The sequence below is a fragment of the Sturnira hondurensis genome, unplaced genomic scaffold (genome assembly GCF_014824575.4).
Source record: "Sturnira hondurensis isolate 20B ecotype Veracruz unplaced genomic scaffold, ASM1482457v3 Scaffold0006413, whole genome shotgun sequence".
Classification (NCBI taxonomy): Eukaryota; Metazoa; Chordata; class Mammalia; order Chiroptera; family Phyllostomidae; genus Sturnira; species Sturnira hondurensis.
Genome location: NW_028079044.1, coordinates 28,544,301 through 28,560,857, shown reverse-complemented (window position 1 = coordinate 28,560,857; position 16,557 = coordinate 28,544,301). Strand labels below are relative to the sequence as shown.

Sequence of the window (16,557 nt, the reverse complement as noted above, 5' to 3'; positions counted from 1 at the left end):
TCCTAGAACTAAGTTTGGGAACGAAGTAAGGCAAAGCATATTTTCTAAATTACTTTCAAACTTTAGGGTTGATATGCATTACCTTATGAAAGAAAGGGAGAGAAAGAGAGAGAGAAATAGAAAGAGAGACGGGGGGGGGGGGAGGCCACACCGAAAGCACCATCACTTCCTTTCAGTGGCCACATGAAGGCTGGACCAGAGGATATTTACTGAAAGCACCGGGCACCAGGAAGTACTGAGTCAAGTGCCAGTAAACCTCATGGCCACAGAACAATTGTGCAACAACCTTCTCTAGAGAACACTGGCTTTTGGGGTTGTAGGAAGAGACAATTATGTTTGTAATTTAAAATAAAGAACTATAGTATCTGTAGGCCAGGGCAGAGAATAATTCATTATTACCCTAAAGAAGGTAATGCCTCGGTCCTACGTTTCAATTACAGTGTAGAGAAAACTATGAAAACTTCTGGTTTTAAACACAAATTTTATTTTATGGTTTTTTTTTGGGGGGGGGGTGGAGAACGAAAGAGAGAGAAGCACTGATGTTCAAGAAAAACACTGACAGGTTGCCTCTCACGTGCCCCCCATCAGCTAGGGACCTGGCCCACAACCCAGGCACGTGCCCTGACTGGGAATCAACTGGCGACCTTTCAGATCGCAGGCCAGCGCCCAATCCACTGAGCCACACCAGGCGGCACATCCTTTGCTTCTTATATGGCTTCATTCATCCTAACCAAGCATCAAGATTTTTCAAAAAACAAAAACAAAAGAACAAAATATCTTTCCTTTTGTATCTTGAAAAATTTAAATCCACTTTCTAAATCAAATGATTTAATATTACTTAACTTTTTAATGAGCCAACTCTATTAAGCTGCTAAATTCAATTTGGAACTTCAATTTATAATTCATGTCTCTAGTTATAACTAAACTCTATCATCCGTGCCACATGGGTATGCTGGTTGACAGAAAGAATGACAGGTGACAGTCCCTTTACATTTAGGCTTTATGAGAAACTTCAAATTACCATATCAGTTTTGAACATTTTTTGTATTTTAACAAGTAAAAACCTTTGTTAATAAAAAGACATACTTGGGAACTACGACCAGTAATGTGACGAGATACTCCGAATCGAGAACAAAGTCATCCTTCTTCACAATTTCTGCTAGACTTCTAGTTAGCAAACTTCCCCTGAGGAAGAAGAAAGAAATCATTAGGCTGATAATTACATGCTCCCACAACACAAGTAAAGAAATAGCAAGCTAATTATATCTACACATACGACTCAGACATCTCAAGAGAGCCACTGGTCTAGTTAACATTTTTACTTTATAAGTTGTCAAAGTTTAGCTATTTCTCACCCCTGCAACCAAAGAAATGTCAATTTATCAAAAAGGTCTCCAGTGTCTCCCTTTGTGTTTGCTCTAATTAATGTAACTCGGGTCTTCTCTTGATTACATATGTAATATCTAGTCTGAGAAAGTGTTATTTATTAGGTCTTAATTAAAGTCTATTTCATTGTAATTATGAAATTGTATCATCTGAGCACAACCCTTGGTTTTCCTCTCTCTCCCTGGGTATCATTTGATACCAGGCAATTTCGGTCAGTTGGCCCAACAGCCAACCCTTTCCAGTCAGTCTTCATCTGGTCTCCCAGCACGGACCCTCCCCTAATGGAAATGTCTGGCCTGTTCACCCCACTGACAGTATACGCGTCAACCAGCTTTTCCTCTGGGACACAAATGCTTAACAGCTAAGTGCTTCAAGCTGTGCTTGTAGCAGCCCTGCCGCAAGATCAACCCAAAGAAATGTGTTCAGTTTAAGGAAACCTACTGTGCAAAACCTCTGAACTGGGAAAACAAAGAATGAGTTTTATTGCACTATAAAAGGATTCTTCCACAGAAGTCTTGTAACCAGGTTATGCAATTCAACTGTGATTTGATTTTAAAACAATTTTAGACGTTTTTCATCAAATGCACAAAGGCATAAACCAGGATGGAGCTCTTAAGTTTCAGTCACAAGTATTAATTATGAAACAAGTATGAAAAATCAGTCTCACATCTACTTTGATTAGACTCCATAAACTTTTCTCCATGAAGTGAAAAAATAAACAGCTGCAACTTACTAAACCCCAACAGTATCTCATTCAGTGTATGCTAGATAGAGTACTTCTCTAATTTTCTTTCTAAATCCGCACTCAAGGATATGTTTAGTGATTTTAGAAAGAGAGAGAGAAATTTCAATGCAAGAGAGAAACATGGATCAGCTGCCCCCTGGACGCACCCCAACCAGGGATCGAACCCGCAGGCCCCTGTGTACGGGACGACACCCAACCAACTGAGCCGCCCAGCTGGGGCGCTTCTCTAATTCCTCGTATTCACAAACACTCGCTGTGCTTACGCGTTCTTTCGTTCCAAATTCTGAAGATTCCCTTTCAGGTTATTATATGCGGATGCTCGAGATTTCAGGTCATTGTCAATCTGAGTTACTCCCTTAAAAAAAAAAATAAAAGAGGCCAGGTATTCCTAATCCACATCTGTTAATATACAGTCAACTGCACTTAAACATTAACTTCAAAAAAACAACTACTAGTTCCTGGTGTAAAAACATTGTTTCTTAAATCACAACTTTAAAATGTCATTTAAGAAAATAACCTAATGGGGGGAAGGTGTATTAAATGGTAATGAAAAAATACAATAAAGATTAAATTTAGAAGAAAAAAGAAAATAACATATTTTATTTTTAATAACCATGGTAATTTCCATATGAATCTTTTCTACTCAAGATAATATTTTAGTCCTTGTGTATTTTAATTATTTACTGTATTACTTCTTAAACCTAAATGAAATCTAGGCCAACAGGTTTAGAGATTACTAATTAAAAGGCTTTAATTCACAAGGCTGATGAATTGTTCCCAGAACAAACTAAATTCGTTTTATTCTTCACAACTCCACTATTATTATACAAAAAGTTTTCTCAATGTAATTTGAATTGTAGCTGAATTTATTTATGAACGCTAAAAAGTTGATTTTTCAAAAAGATGACTATAACTACTAAGAATTTAGGGAGAAAACGCAAAGGAGTGGATTTCACACTTGACTACCTTGAGTCTGGCCCCTTAAACCATTTAGCCATCCTGACAGCCTGATTTAATATTTGAAAAACTAGCTTCAGCTCAGCTCTACCATTATTATCCAGCCGTGTGATCCAGGGTAAGTCACTTCACTTACTCTGAGTCTGCTGCCTCATCTATAATAATGTCAGGAAGAGGAACACTAAATCCTTGATAAAAATTGAAAGAAAACAGGCTCAGTCATAGTAAGAGCACCATTTTATAATATTATCAAGCTACTAATATTCATTAAATTACATGATGAGTTTAGTTAAATCCTTGATAATCTACTCAGTTACATTTAACTATAGAGTATACTATACAAATAAAGTGACTGAGAATCAAAGAAATGTCTGTCCAAGTAATTTACACCATAAAACTGCCTTTTTATTGCCTTTTTATTCTATAGCCAAGTTACAAAAATACTGATAATAGTAAATCCTTGTCTATTTGCCTCATTATAATTTCAGGTAAGACTTCTATATTTTCTCTCAAGCTCCAGGACTTCGCAATATAAAAAGGAGCTTTTAACTCAGTGAGTTCATGGATGGGCTTGAGGATTTGTGCACTGCTTGGAACTGCTCATAAAATCATGTGCTACATAAACACAGGCACCCTTCTGGGTAGAGAAGCAATACTGAATGTTGTAAGGCGTCAGAGAACACGAAGTTTCATGTCTAAATCAGTACTGTACATAAACATACCTAAGTGGCCATTACCATCTACGTGACTTCACAAATCCTATTTAATAGTCTCTGATTTCCTATTCTACATGATCTCAGTTACCCTTGAAATCTGTATACAATATAGAATTTTAAAGTTTCTTTTCTTACTAAAACATTGTTGATGCAGCATTAAAGTTAACTATGTAAATAAATAAACTACATAACTTGGATAATCTATACATGAAAAGTGCTATACTTTTTTTTTTGGCAAAGTTGTAAGTGAGGGCACCTCCTGTGTGTATCAGTCACATATAACTAAGTTGCCTTTTCAAAACCTAAAGAGTATTTCCACAGCTAACTGCTTGTAAAATAAATGGAGCCACTATAAATCAGTGTGTCCTACCTGTGTCATTTTTTATCTTACCTTGGCAATTATTTCAGAAATGTTTTTCAGGGACTGCTTGATTGGATATTTAGCCATGTCCCACTGAAACCTTGTTATGTAAGTAACCAAGTCAACTGAAATGAGGGAATAAGTTAATTACTGAGGAGAAGCAATAGGATTTTTTGTAGTTTGCTACACAGTAAACATTCATATTTTAATGCTGAAAATTGGCGTTGAAAAAACTGGTAAAGATGTCATCATTTCCAAAGCATTCTGATCAAATAAAGGTGGAAGGATACTGAGTATGATGAATTAATCAAATTATCCTTGCAATCTGATTGGATCTCTTATCCTTACTCAACATTTAATATATATTAAAATACTCCTTCTAATTTGACGACTCAGTAAATGGAATGAATATGTATATACCCCTGGTATGCCTCATATGTAGGAAAGAGATACAAAGATAAAGAAACTGCTTCAAATTGTCTCAATTAGCAGAATTTGACAAAAGTATGTCCTGTCTTTGCCAAATAACCCGAACAAACTGAAAATAAACTTGTCTGTTGACACCATGTGATGATTGTTCCTAGGGGCCTATACTTCAACAATCTCCAAAACACAGAACTTTAACTTTAAATAAAAAAAATAAAAACTTCAGAGCCAAAGAGACAGTCAATAACTTTTCCTGAAAGTTCAGTCATCAAGATGACTTTACCCTTCAAGGCTGATCCCATCAGACTTGGGTCAAACCCAAATGTCTAGTACAGCTAACTGGCAAAAATAATTCATCTCAAAATATCATTCTCTCCTCAACTTCTCCCCATTTAATACTAACAACTCAACAACGTAGATGGTACTTCCAAAATCATTTTGAAACGCACTGCCCCCTAGAGTGTCAACCCCCTCTCCGCCTACGAGACTGGCACCCTAGTTCATCGGTCACCTAAAAGATTAATAAAACTGCCCTAAATTAACGTATCTACCTTCTGTTCTTTATGTCCCAAACAAAAGTTATCAGAAACAGTAAATCAGATCAGGAGCACTCTCAAAACAAAGAGCAAGAATAAATTATATATTTTTACAGATTATGCATTTATTAAAGATTTACTTATTTGCAAGGAGAAGAAATGAGATTAGAGAAATGTGGATTTAAAATACTGTTACTTTAGAGAGTTCAGCCAAACTGCTCCATGCTTCTGCCTTGGCATCCATTGTGTGTGGCCCAGTGGCCTGTAGGGGCCTAGAAATTACACTACCCCTCCCCTCAATAACAGCCCAATATAGCAGCCTGCAGGCTCACAACTAAATGTGAGTTCCACAGATAACTCTCCTACTGCCCAGGGCCTTCCTCTTGTGGACCCTTGAGATAAGACACTTTCCAAGTTATCAAAACCCTACTCTTTCTGGTTTGAACTGACCTACCAGGACTTAGCCTGAGAACCCCAAAGCACCCACCCCCAGACCCTATTAAAGGCACTTGTCCCAACACTCTCGGCTGTACCCTGCTCTGCCCTGACCGGCCCCCCACCCTGCCTCCTCCAGGACCTGTGAGTAATAAACTTCTCTATTTCACTTTCCCTTGAGGTCTCTGGTTAGGCAGCACCTCACCATTCCACGACACTCCTATCCCATGACCCCCTGGAACTCTATTTAACAAGTGTTAATTTGACAAAGTCACATCAGTGACCTTATCATGTATTTAGTTATACGTATTATAATGACATAACGAAAGACCTACTTTAAAATGAAGCAAATGCTAACATGGTATTTCCCAAGAAAACAACAAGTCCAAGTACAAATGACAATGATATTAAAGCCATCTTTACAAACCCATTATTGCACAGAGCAAACTCTATGTAAATGTTAAGTTCTAGCTGCAGAAAGAACAGTACTCGACAACTGTATAGGTACTAAGGTAAAGAAATGCCGCATTCAAATTTGAAGATAGGGGACATTACTCTGTAATAAAAAAATAATTTTGAGGCCTCCTGGTGCTTGCCATGGGCTGTGTTCTCACACAGCCCTCACGGACAGAGGAGGCAGAGTGAACCCACCCTGTACACACCTCAGCCCAGGCCTTTGCCTGGTCTATATTGTGAATGGGGGGACATGGAGAAAAAAAAGAGGGGGGGGAGAAAAAATAGTAATTTTTATTCTAAGGCTTTAGCAGTTGGATGCTATTAAAATTTTAAAAGTTAGAAAAGACAACAAGTACTTAACTGAAAAAATGCTTAGACACATAACTTGGAAACACACTTGTAAATGTCAGCTAACAAATAAACTCCAGAAAGAACTAAGATAAATCTTTATAATACTGCATCTGGAGGGATTTGACATCCATATCATAAGCTCTATTATACACTATGTAAGACTGTCTCACATGAGCCTGTGTTTCAGGGGGCAGCTTGTAACTAGCAGTACTGCCAAATTCAGTCATCTCTGTATTTTAATGGCTGTCTATCACATTTAAGATCCTTATCTATAGATTTAAATTCTTTTTTTGTTTTTGTAGCTTAGTCATTCACTTCATACAAGTCAACATCAAATCATGAAACATTAGCTTACCTCCGTTTGCCAAGAGATTCTCCTGAACTTTGTCTTTACTGTCCTCTAGTACATCAGCCATATATTGAGCCACTTTCTTAACCACCCTTAAGAGAAAAGAAAACACGTCATTTTCAGGGGAAAAAAAGACCTGAATTCCATGCTATACAATGAACACATTACATAAAGATATGAATCTGACTATATGTTTCCATTATGCATATCTATATAATAGAGAAAAATGGATCCTAACTTCTATAAATAATGTTTGAAGGACAGGACAGACCACAATTTTTATGTAAAACTCAGCTGAATAACTGTTTATTAGTCTGGAAAGAAAAAAGTAGTGAGAAACAGCCTATAGAGAGCCACATGGTATAAACTGAAAAACTAGGCAATGGATCTGACTGTAAGGACCAAGAACAAAGGAGGCGGCAGAGAGCCAGCACTCACCAACTATATGCTTTTCCAGCATGCAACAGAATACAAGCAACAATAATGACGACAAATGAGGTCCTACATTATTTATTCATTAACTATTTATGGAATATTTGCAAGGAGCAAGCCTGTACAAGAAACTTTAGGACCAAAACTTCTGAGGCATCCAGATATTACCCTGTTGGTCTTTTATTTTATAAAAAAAGACCAAGCTACAGAGAGAGTAAGTCACAAAACCAGTCAGTGGCAGATTTGTGATCGGAAGCATGGTGTCCTGACTCTGGAGTCTGGTGTTCTCTCCCCCGTCCATGTGTGCCTCTAGGCCCTATATATTCCAAAGTATCTAAGGCAAAAATCACTAACTTCACATTGCTTAAACTTGAACTGGAGAGCTACCAGAATATACAAATGACTAAATACAAAGCAATCTGTGATCAGTGCCAGTGCAGATTAGCAGGTTAGAGAAAGAGAGAAGCATAAAGGAAAAAGGGATCGCTGCCAATGACTGTAATCAAGAAGCATATGGCTCATGCACAGGGTAATAAAAGGTAGGAATGGTTTTGAAAGGATGACTCAACAGGAAGAAAGTACACCCCGCAGGGCATCAGATGAGTCAAAACCAGGAGAGGCAGAAACACAAGTGACACTCAGAGAACGAGGAGGGGTCCAGACTGCCTGGACCATCGAGCCGAGGCCAAGGGGCTGCTGCGCCGGGAGGGCGGGCCGGGACCTGACCTTTGGCAGCCTCCGAAGTCAGACTTTAGAAGGAAGTGCAACGTGGTCAAATCAGGGCTCCCGGTTACCTGATGACCACGTGCTCACTGGCAGTGCATTTGACTGGAAGTCAAACGAAGAAACTCCTGCACTAAAACCAGTAAGGACCAGAAAAATTGACAGAAGGGTTAAATTTGAATGACCTCAACCTGAGAAAGTAGAACAATTTCAGAAAAAAACCTGAGCTATAAATCTTCGACATGTTTAACTTGAGATCTGTACATACGCTTCTGGCTATGTCTCCAAAATGTTCACCTGTTCCTTCAAAGGAGACAAACTATTATTCCCATGTACGTTCGCAAGTATCTTGTAAGCAGAAACGTTTGTTGTGAACATTAAAAAATGTGCATACACTTACCTTAGAAATACTTCAAAGTACAGAACTTTTTGGTATCACATTTATAAACTTAATGTAAATACCGACTCAGAACTTTACAGTCTCCCTATGTATCTCTAAAAGCCTATGCCAAGGCTTTTTAAAAAGCCTTTAAAAAAAAACTGCTCAAATGATCAGACTGCTGGAAGAAATTAAGCTATAATTTGTTCCACACAGCATAACGTTTAGACTTTAAAAACTGGAACATTTAAGTCATGAGGTACCATCTGTCAATTCTACCAAGGCCTAACAACCACATGACTTTTAAATTCTTCCTATCTTTCAGAAATACTGGAAAGACAAGACCGCACAATGGTGCAGAAAAGGACAGCTGACGAACTGCACAGGTGACTCAATCCTACTGACGAAATGAACTACCTTGCTGTGAAAACTTTTCAGATTCCTTCCCTAGAAAAATGTGACCAAACCTTCAACTACACTCAGGACAGTTCACTGACAATTTAAAGAAAGACCTATTAAGACGTAAAGGTACTTAATAAGGATCAAGGTAAGTGTCGATAATTATGTTCTCAGGAACCGCCCTTCTCAATGTCTCTTTGGTTGTCCTGCCCTGAAACTGTAATGAGGTGGATGAAACCATAGGGAAGACCATGATCTCAGGAATAACAACCACAAAAAGTTTCTTCAAACTCTAAATTAAAAACGTGTACTCAAGAAACCAAGAGATGATCATTTAGTCCTTTGAGAATAGCACCAATAATTATTTTCACATTTGCTCTATATGAATGCATGGAATTATTAACCTTATTAAGTACTTTGATAATTTTTGTTCATCCTCTCTTTTCCATTCTATTGTCAAGTGGCTGGCCTTAGAGATCTCTTGCCTAATCTAGTGTAAAACTGTCTCCTAACCAGCCTTCTTGGGTCCAGTATTAAAGACTATCAGCGTATCTTTAGGTCTGTTTATTTCCTTACCACATGTTACTATGTTAAAAGATCTCTCTGGAACATCTCAGCCTCTATTACCAGAGAACTTGCATTATGATGGTTCTATCAATGCCGAAAAGCCTAACAGCACAATTAGTACACCCTTCCGCACAGGTTTCGAGAGTAAATTCCCTTCTATTCAAGCCTGTTCCCTTAAAGCTTTAGTCAAACGTACATTTCTAAGATTCTCCAAAATTCTGTATTTTACAAAAATGCCTATTTACTTATGCGTAAGTATTTAAAAGCTCTGCATACCAAAAGTTAAAGGAATTGGTTCTGCCAATTCATCAAAATGCAGAAAGTTATCAAGGATCCCATACCCATCTTCAGCTGAAATATACAATAACTAAATTTTAAAAGCTACTGAAACTATAGATTAGAAAAATTCTTCTAATGAAACTAAATTCTGATAACAAAAGCATCACCGTCTTCAAACAAATTACATAGCATCCCATGTTCATGGATCAAAGACTTATCAATATTACTAGGATGGCAATGCTCTTCAAACTGATCTACAGATTCAACAGAGTCCCATCCAAACTCCAGCTGACTTCTTGACAGAAATATGATACAATGATCTTGAGATTCACACAGAAATGGAAGGAACTAGAATAGCCAAAACAATCTTGAGAAAGAAAAACAACGCATACTTCCCGATTTCAAAACTAACTACAAAGCTACAATAATCAAGACAATGTGGTACTAGCACAAAAATAGAAACATGGAATAGAGAAATACGAAACAGAAAAGAAATAAATTCTCAGTTTATTCAAACCGACTTTTGGCAAGGGTGCCAAGACACTCAATGGAGAAGGATCGGTCTCTCCCACAAATGGTGCCAGACTGACCAGACGTGTAAAGGGATGAAGTCGGACCCCATCCCACACCACAGAAAAAAATCAACTCAAAACGGATCAAAGACCTAAATGTAAAAGCTAAAACTATTAAACTCTTAGAAGAAAACATAGACATAAAACTGTGTAAAGGTGGATTAAGTAAGGTTTCTTAGGTTTGAAATTAAAAATACAAGGAAACAACAATGAAAAAAAGAATGTGGAGAAGCTGGAACTTTCGGACACCGCTGGTGGAACTGTAAAGTGGTGTGGCCACTGCGGAGGGCAGTCTGGCAGGTCTTCAAAATGCTAAAAGGAGAGGAACCTTATGACCCAGCGATTCTACTTTAAGAGATATCCAAGAGAAATGAAAACATTATGAATATACAAAACCATACACAAATATTCATAGCAGCTTTATTCATATTAGCCAAAAAAGGGAAACAACCTGAATATCCATCAACTGATGAATAAATTAATAAAAGGTGGTATATCTACACAATGAAATATTATTTGGTAATACAAAGAAATTAAATATTGACACATGCTACAATGTGGAAGGACCTTGAAAACACTGCTGTTAGACTGAATTTTATAAGTGAATTAACTGTAAATTAATTTTGTCAGAATTGTGATAGCTGAGATAATATCATTCTTGTGCACTGTAACAGTATTATTGTTTGGAACTTTAACCATTTTAGAGTTAGATACAAGGAAACAAAAATGATTGGACACCATCTCATTTTTTTCCCCTTTATATATCACTCAACAACTAGTTTCTCTTCCTTTTGTCAGTTGCCATTGTGAATTTTTCAAAAGAAGTACTGTTTCCAGATGCCAGCCAATAAATTGTCACACAATGGAAAATGATATGCCACAACATTCACTGTAAGTTTTAATAAAATTTAAAAAATTTTAAAGAAACCACTGTTTAAAACAATGTTTCCCTGAGGCATTTGAAGCTGGTCACAAGAGACCACATGTTGTCTGATTCCAACAAAATGTCCAGACGAAGCAAACCCGTAACGTCAGAAAGTAGAGTGAGCAGCTGGGAGGTCGGGAGTGACGGACTGTGGTGGGGGCTGCCCGACTCTGTGAATGTGCTAAAAATCCCTGCACTGTGCACTGTAAATCGGTGAATTGTGTGACAGGTACATCGTATCTCAATAAAAATGATAATTTCACACTTCAAACAGGTATATGTTGTTGTAGGTAAACTGTATCTCCACAAAGTTGATCACAAAGAAAAAAGAGTCTTCATTTCTAAAACCATTCCATAAGCACCGTATACGTGTGACAAAAAACCCAACGTCCAGGCAGCCTGAAGACAGCAACCCTCATTTCGCTCTGATCTGTGTACACAGGTACATTACCCTTCCACAAATGCATCCAGTTTAGCCAGTTCATCCGACAAACCAACCAAGACATCCAGTGTGCCGACCTAGAGGGGAAACACAGCACTTTATTACTCAGTTTTCTTTTTACAAGATGATGCAACACTTAATTTGAAGGGCCCACAAAACTTAAGTTCTCCTTTTTTTATTTGTGCAAGTGTGGTTAAAAAATGCTTGCCAGACATTTCAAAGCTATTTATATGTGCAAGGCAATCCTCTAATGCATGGTTACAACCACCGTTTAAGACACGACGATTCTGCAATGGCCGACCTGTGCCTCTGCTTGTACTACCCAGTGACGGTGAATCACTTGAAGCTACGGTTTACAAAAGCAGCTCTTAAGCATGGGTACATGACTGTGCATCAGAGGGTATGTAACTGACTTTACATGCAAAACTGTATGTGTATAAATGAGCATGTTTTGGAAGTAATGTCCATGGTCTGTATCAGTGTCTTAAAGGAATTCATAACTCCCAAAATACTGTTATAAAAACCAGCCAACTTAAATATTTCTTAAGTAGATGAGTGCTGTATATAACTGCCTCCCTTCTTAGTTACCCAGCAAAATACAAATTTTCATGTTCTTTTCCATTCTTTACAAAAGTTCAGTCAAATGATTACACTGGCAGCCTGTTTCACTTTGAGACTGCTAGGTTACTGATATTTAATAAATGGTAACTTGATTAACTAGATTAAATAATATTTGTGCATGTAATATATCACATCTTTTCATAATATTTCCCATTACAATTTAGAAAAAGCACAAGTGTTTAGGAAAAAACATAATTTTGCTTTGGTAGCTCACTTCTAAAATCTCAATTTCCTGAAAAGAAGAAGATGGGTTTCTCTAAAGAACCTATTATATCATTTATACCAAAAGGTAAACAAAAACACAACTGTCCTTCAAACACTATTTTGCACAGTGCAGTTTTACCTTTAAGTCAGGAATGTTGAACTTTGAACTAATAGCAAGATTATTATTCTTTGTAGTTGCTGCATGCAATTTCTCCCATGTTTGTTGACAGGTTTTCTCCCCAGGAGCTGATATAAGCCAGAACTCAGTCATGTTTGTTACCCAGTATTTCTTCCAAAATCAAGAGAGACTCTGAAATATAAAATAAAACTGAAGGTAAGTTTAATATCACTTTTCCTCAAGTATTTCCGAGTCACATTTCAGAATGAATCTGCCACTGGTACATGGTCCCCAGCAAAGTCAAATCTACTCACCTGGAAGTGAATCCATATAAATGGTAAAATGGGACTGACTCATGATCATGTGAAAGAGATGACAAAGAGCTAACACATGAAGTATGAAAAAGTACAAAACATGAAGGACACATGGACAACAACTAAGGAAGGTGGAAATGGGAGGGAGGTGGGGAACACCGGGGGGTGGGCTGGGATGGGAGTAAAAGTCAGAAAACTGTACTTGAACAACAATTAAATAAATAAAATTTTACAAAAATTACAAAACATCCTAAAGTAGGAGTTAATTCAAGAAGGTGGACTACCTAAAATACTAACCACTAATAGTGTCATTTCACAAAAGTCAGAGAGTCACAAATTTATAAGTTTATCCTCAGCTTTTAAAACACAAACCAAACTAAGAAATAAAAAACATGCACAACTTGAATCAATGCATTTGACAAGTAAACTTGCCACACCTGGCTTAGCAAATTCTACAAGGTTAACCAAATTGGGGTTCATCTTAATCCATATTCAACCTAAGGATGCTCAGATCTCTGGCGTATACTCAGCTACCATAAAACATTTATAAACTTGCAAAAAAAGAGAGAGAGAAAAAAGAAAATCTTCCCAATCAGCCTTGTATTTTTTAAAACTATGACCTGGGGCTGGGGGTGGAGGCGGGGGTGGGCGGGATACACCACTGCTGGATCTGAGAGAGAGGCCGTGGGTCTTCTTTTCCAAGAGTTCCAGATCCATTAAGACACAACCAACCTTCTACAGTCTTTCTCCCTCGCACTTTCCTTCTCTCCCTCCCAGCCCCCCCGCACCCCCGCCAAGGCCCGCATGAGCACATAAAAAATAAGTCCAGAGCCAACTGTATTCAGAATCTAAGTACACAAACCAAAAAGAACTCATAAAACTGAAAACATCATTATTTCCACTTTAATATGCCTTTATTAGAACCACTATTAGCCTTCTATTACCACTGCTTATTTAGCCTGTCCTGAAACTTGAAGTCTTAGAAGATAAAACTATCTTAACAAAGTTGCCTTGATAACAAAATTAGTGAAATTTATAATCAGCTTGATAAACTTAAATCTCCTTTAAAATGAAATTATAGCCCTGGTTGGTGTGGTTCAGTGGATTGAGTGCCAGCCTGCAAACCTAAAGGTCACCAGTTTGATTCCTGGTCAGGACACATGCCTGGGTTCCAGGCCAGGTCCCCATTAGTGGCACGCAAGAGGCAACCTTCTCCCCCACACCGATGTGTCTCTCCCTCTCTTTCTGCCTCCCTTCCCCTCTCTCTAAAAATAAATAAATAATCTTAAAGTGTATATAAAATGTAAATTATAGCTAATCATAATTTACTTTTGTAATTTCAGAAGCCCACTGCAATTAAAGTAATCCTACCTAGTCATTACACAATTGAAAGTGAATAGATGCCAGTCTATTTGCTTGTGTGTTTTTTTTGAACTTCAGCTTACAGAGCATCTACCAAATACCAGGATCTGCCCTAAATTTTTTGTGATTATCCCAGGCATCCCAGCACCTCTGAGATATGTACCATCCTCCCCATTTACAGATAACATACTCAGAAAAGTTAAACTGGTATAAATAAGTAATCTCAAGAACTGTATTCTAAGGTGATTTTTCATACAATACTGATAAACCTGCAAAGAGCTACAATCAGACGGCCAACAACTAAACACAGACTTGTCAGTGACAACCAGACCAGACAAAGCACTGAGTCTGGTCAGAAAACAGCAAACTTAACTGGCTGGCTGAGGATGGAAGCCACTCAAAACACCAAGTTCTAAGGAAGACATCCAAAAATAAGCTTTGATTTAAAACAAAAGCAAAAACAAAACCCTCATTAGCCTACATGAGAAACCTCAAATGTTACTTCAGTTATTATATAAATATAATCCTACTCATACTCTTCTCCAACCTGTTTTTTTCACTCAACCTATTTTTGGAATTATCTATGGTAATACCTATCAATTTAATTCACTCATTTTAAATGCTAAATGGTATTCTATGAGCAAACTAAAATTTATTATCCATTTTTCCTCTGGAAGAATAGCTGTAATTTACTTCTTTGCTTTATAAACACGTCTGCAGTGAACAATTTTGTACTTCACGTGTTTTTGTGAATTTTCCAGGACAAATAGGAAAAGTACAATAATATGGTGGAGTTATCTCAAAGGTAAAGGCAACAGGTCTCTCCATGTTCCTACCATCAAAAGGTGGAGTCTGTTTCTCCTACCCTTGAATCTGGGATAGCCCGTAACTTGCTGTGACCAATAAAACACCACACTATTGTAAGTTCAGGGCCCAGGCCTCAAGAGACCTTGAAACTTCAACTTATGTTTATTGGATGGCTGCCCTCAGAACACCATGGAAGGAAGCCAGCCTAACCTAATGTAAGATAAGAAGCCACATGACACAGAGAAACACTAACACTGTAGCTGACAGCCAGCACAAACAGGCAAACGTGAGTGAGGCCATCTTGAAGCTTCCAGACCGGCCAATATCCCAACTGAACGCGGTCCCATCAATGAGCACATATGAATCATGCAGAAGAACCACCAAGACAACCCACAGACGCAGGAAAAATTAGAAATCACTGTGTAAGTCACTAAATTTCAGGGTGGTCTGTTATTTATGATGCGATTAGACTAGAAAAAGGCCAACCATTGTTATTATAATGAGAAGAGTTTGCACAATACTGATGTAACCTGGCAGCCAAGGAGAGTGAACCGGAACGCACATACGTGAATGATGACTTCGATGTACTAGTTACTGGGGGCAGTAGGTGCCGTTGAGTGACTGTGTATACTGCGAGGCTGACACATTCCAAATGACTGAGTAGAGCAATGAAACTACGTTCAGCGTGAACATTCTACCACAGAAACTACTCACATGATTCAGAAGGCTGCGGCCGTAGGAAACTGGTGATCGGCAGCTTCACCAGACAACACACTCATTCTCGCACCACATCTTGTGCAGAATTTTCGGGTAAAACATCAAATCACCCAGATAACTCAGTCCCTCTACCACCCATAATTGGTGCCCTACGACTTCTGGCTTCCCCCAAAACTAAAATCATCTTTGAAAGGGAAGAGATTCGGGAAAACACGATAGAGCAGCTGATGGCGACTGGGAGAACTGTGATAGGGTGCCTACTTTGAAGGGGACTGAGAAGTCATTCTCCTACGTACAATGCTTCCTATGTCTTGTATCTTCTTCAACAATTGTCTCTATTTTTCATAGTACGTGGCTGGATACTTTCTGGGTAGACCTTGTAGATGAGATAACTGAGAAGACCCTGCCAACTCTGGGTACTGCCAAACTCTTCTCAAAAGCAGTTACCAGCGTTAAGTTCCCACATGAAGGTATACATTGTTCATAACTACATACTTACAAAAAAGTTAAAAATATACACAGGAGAAAAGTGCTTCTTTAGCTTTTATTTCTTTAGTAAATTACCTGGGGCAAATATGGCAGAATGTTGATCCTGTTAAATCTGTGTAGTGGGTATGTAAATGTCTGTTAATCTGAAAAATTTGAACTTTTCTGTATACTGGAAATATTTCAAAATTAAATATTTTAAAACTTGTTATAAGAATGTAATTAATTTATGATAAATAGAAAATGCCTAGCAAAGTCATAAAAAATACAACTTTAGTGAAATTTCAAATGCACTAGCCAGATAATAGTCTAGCTACCAAATTAATCCTCCAAGCACAATTTTTCTGTTTTAACCCTCGTGGATATGCTTTCTAGTCTTATGACCAAGAGTAATATACTGAACACCAACCGTTCTGATGTTTCAGGATTTTTTCTAAGAAATATTTTCAGGTCATTATATTTAACAATTCTAATTGTGGAGTCTTGCAAAAG

The 16,557-nt window shown here is 37.8% G+C and overlaps 1 protein-coding gene and 1 non-coding gene across 5 annotated transcripts in view; one reads left to right on the top strand and one right to left on the bottom strand.

Annotated features, from left to right (window-relative positions):
• ATP6V1C1 (ATPase H+ transporting V1 subunit C1) overlaps nt 1–16,557 on the bottom strand; it is a 40,084-nt gene that overhangs the window by 7,344 nt on the left and 16,183 nt on the right. For 3 of the 4 annotated variants that reach the window (XM_037048324.1, XM_037048323.1, XM_037048325.1), the window contains exons 2-7: nt 12,401–12,571; nt 11,446–11,513; nt 6,725–6,810; nt 4,196–4,290; nt 2,395–2,486; nt 1,087–1,185 (exon numbers count right to left, since the gene is read on the bottom strand). In XM_037048324.1, coding sequence (XP_036904219.1) covers nt 1,087–1,185; nt 2,395–2,486; nt 4,196–4,290; nt 6,725–6,810; nt 11,446–11,513; nt 12,401–12,532 — 572 coding nt within the window. In that variant the 5' untranslated portion in view covers nt 12,533–12,571. Of the gene's footprint in view, nt 1–1,086; nt 1,186–2,394; nt 2,487–4,195; nt 4,291–6,724; nt 6,811–11,445; nt 11,514–12,400; nt 12,572–12,816; nt 12,828–16,557 lie in introns of those variants that run through there. The other variant, XM_037048326.1, reaches the window with a different exon arrangement.
• On the top strand, nt 6,142–6,272 carry LOC118989023 (small nucleolar RNA SNORA51). Its single transcript, XR_005066921.1, has one exon. It is a non-coding gene; the product is annotated as a small nucleolar RNA SNORA51 (small nucleolar RNA).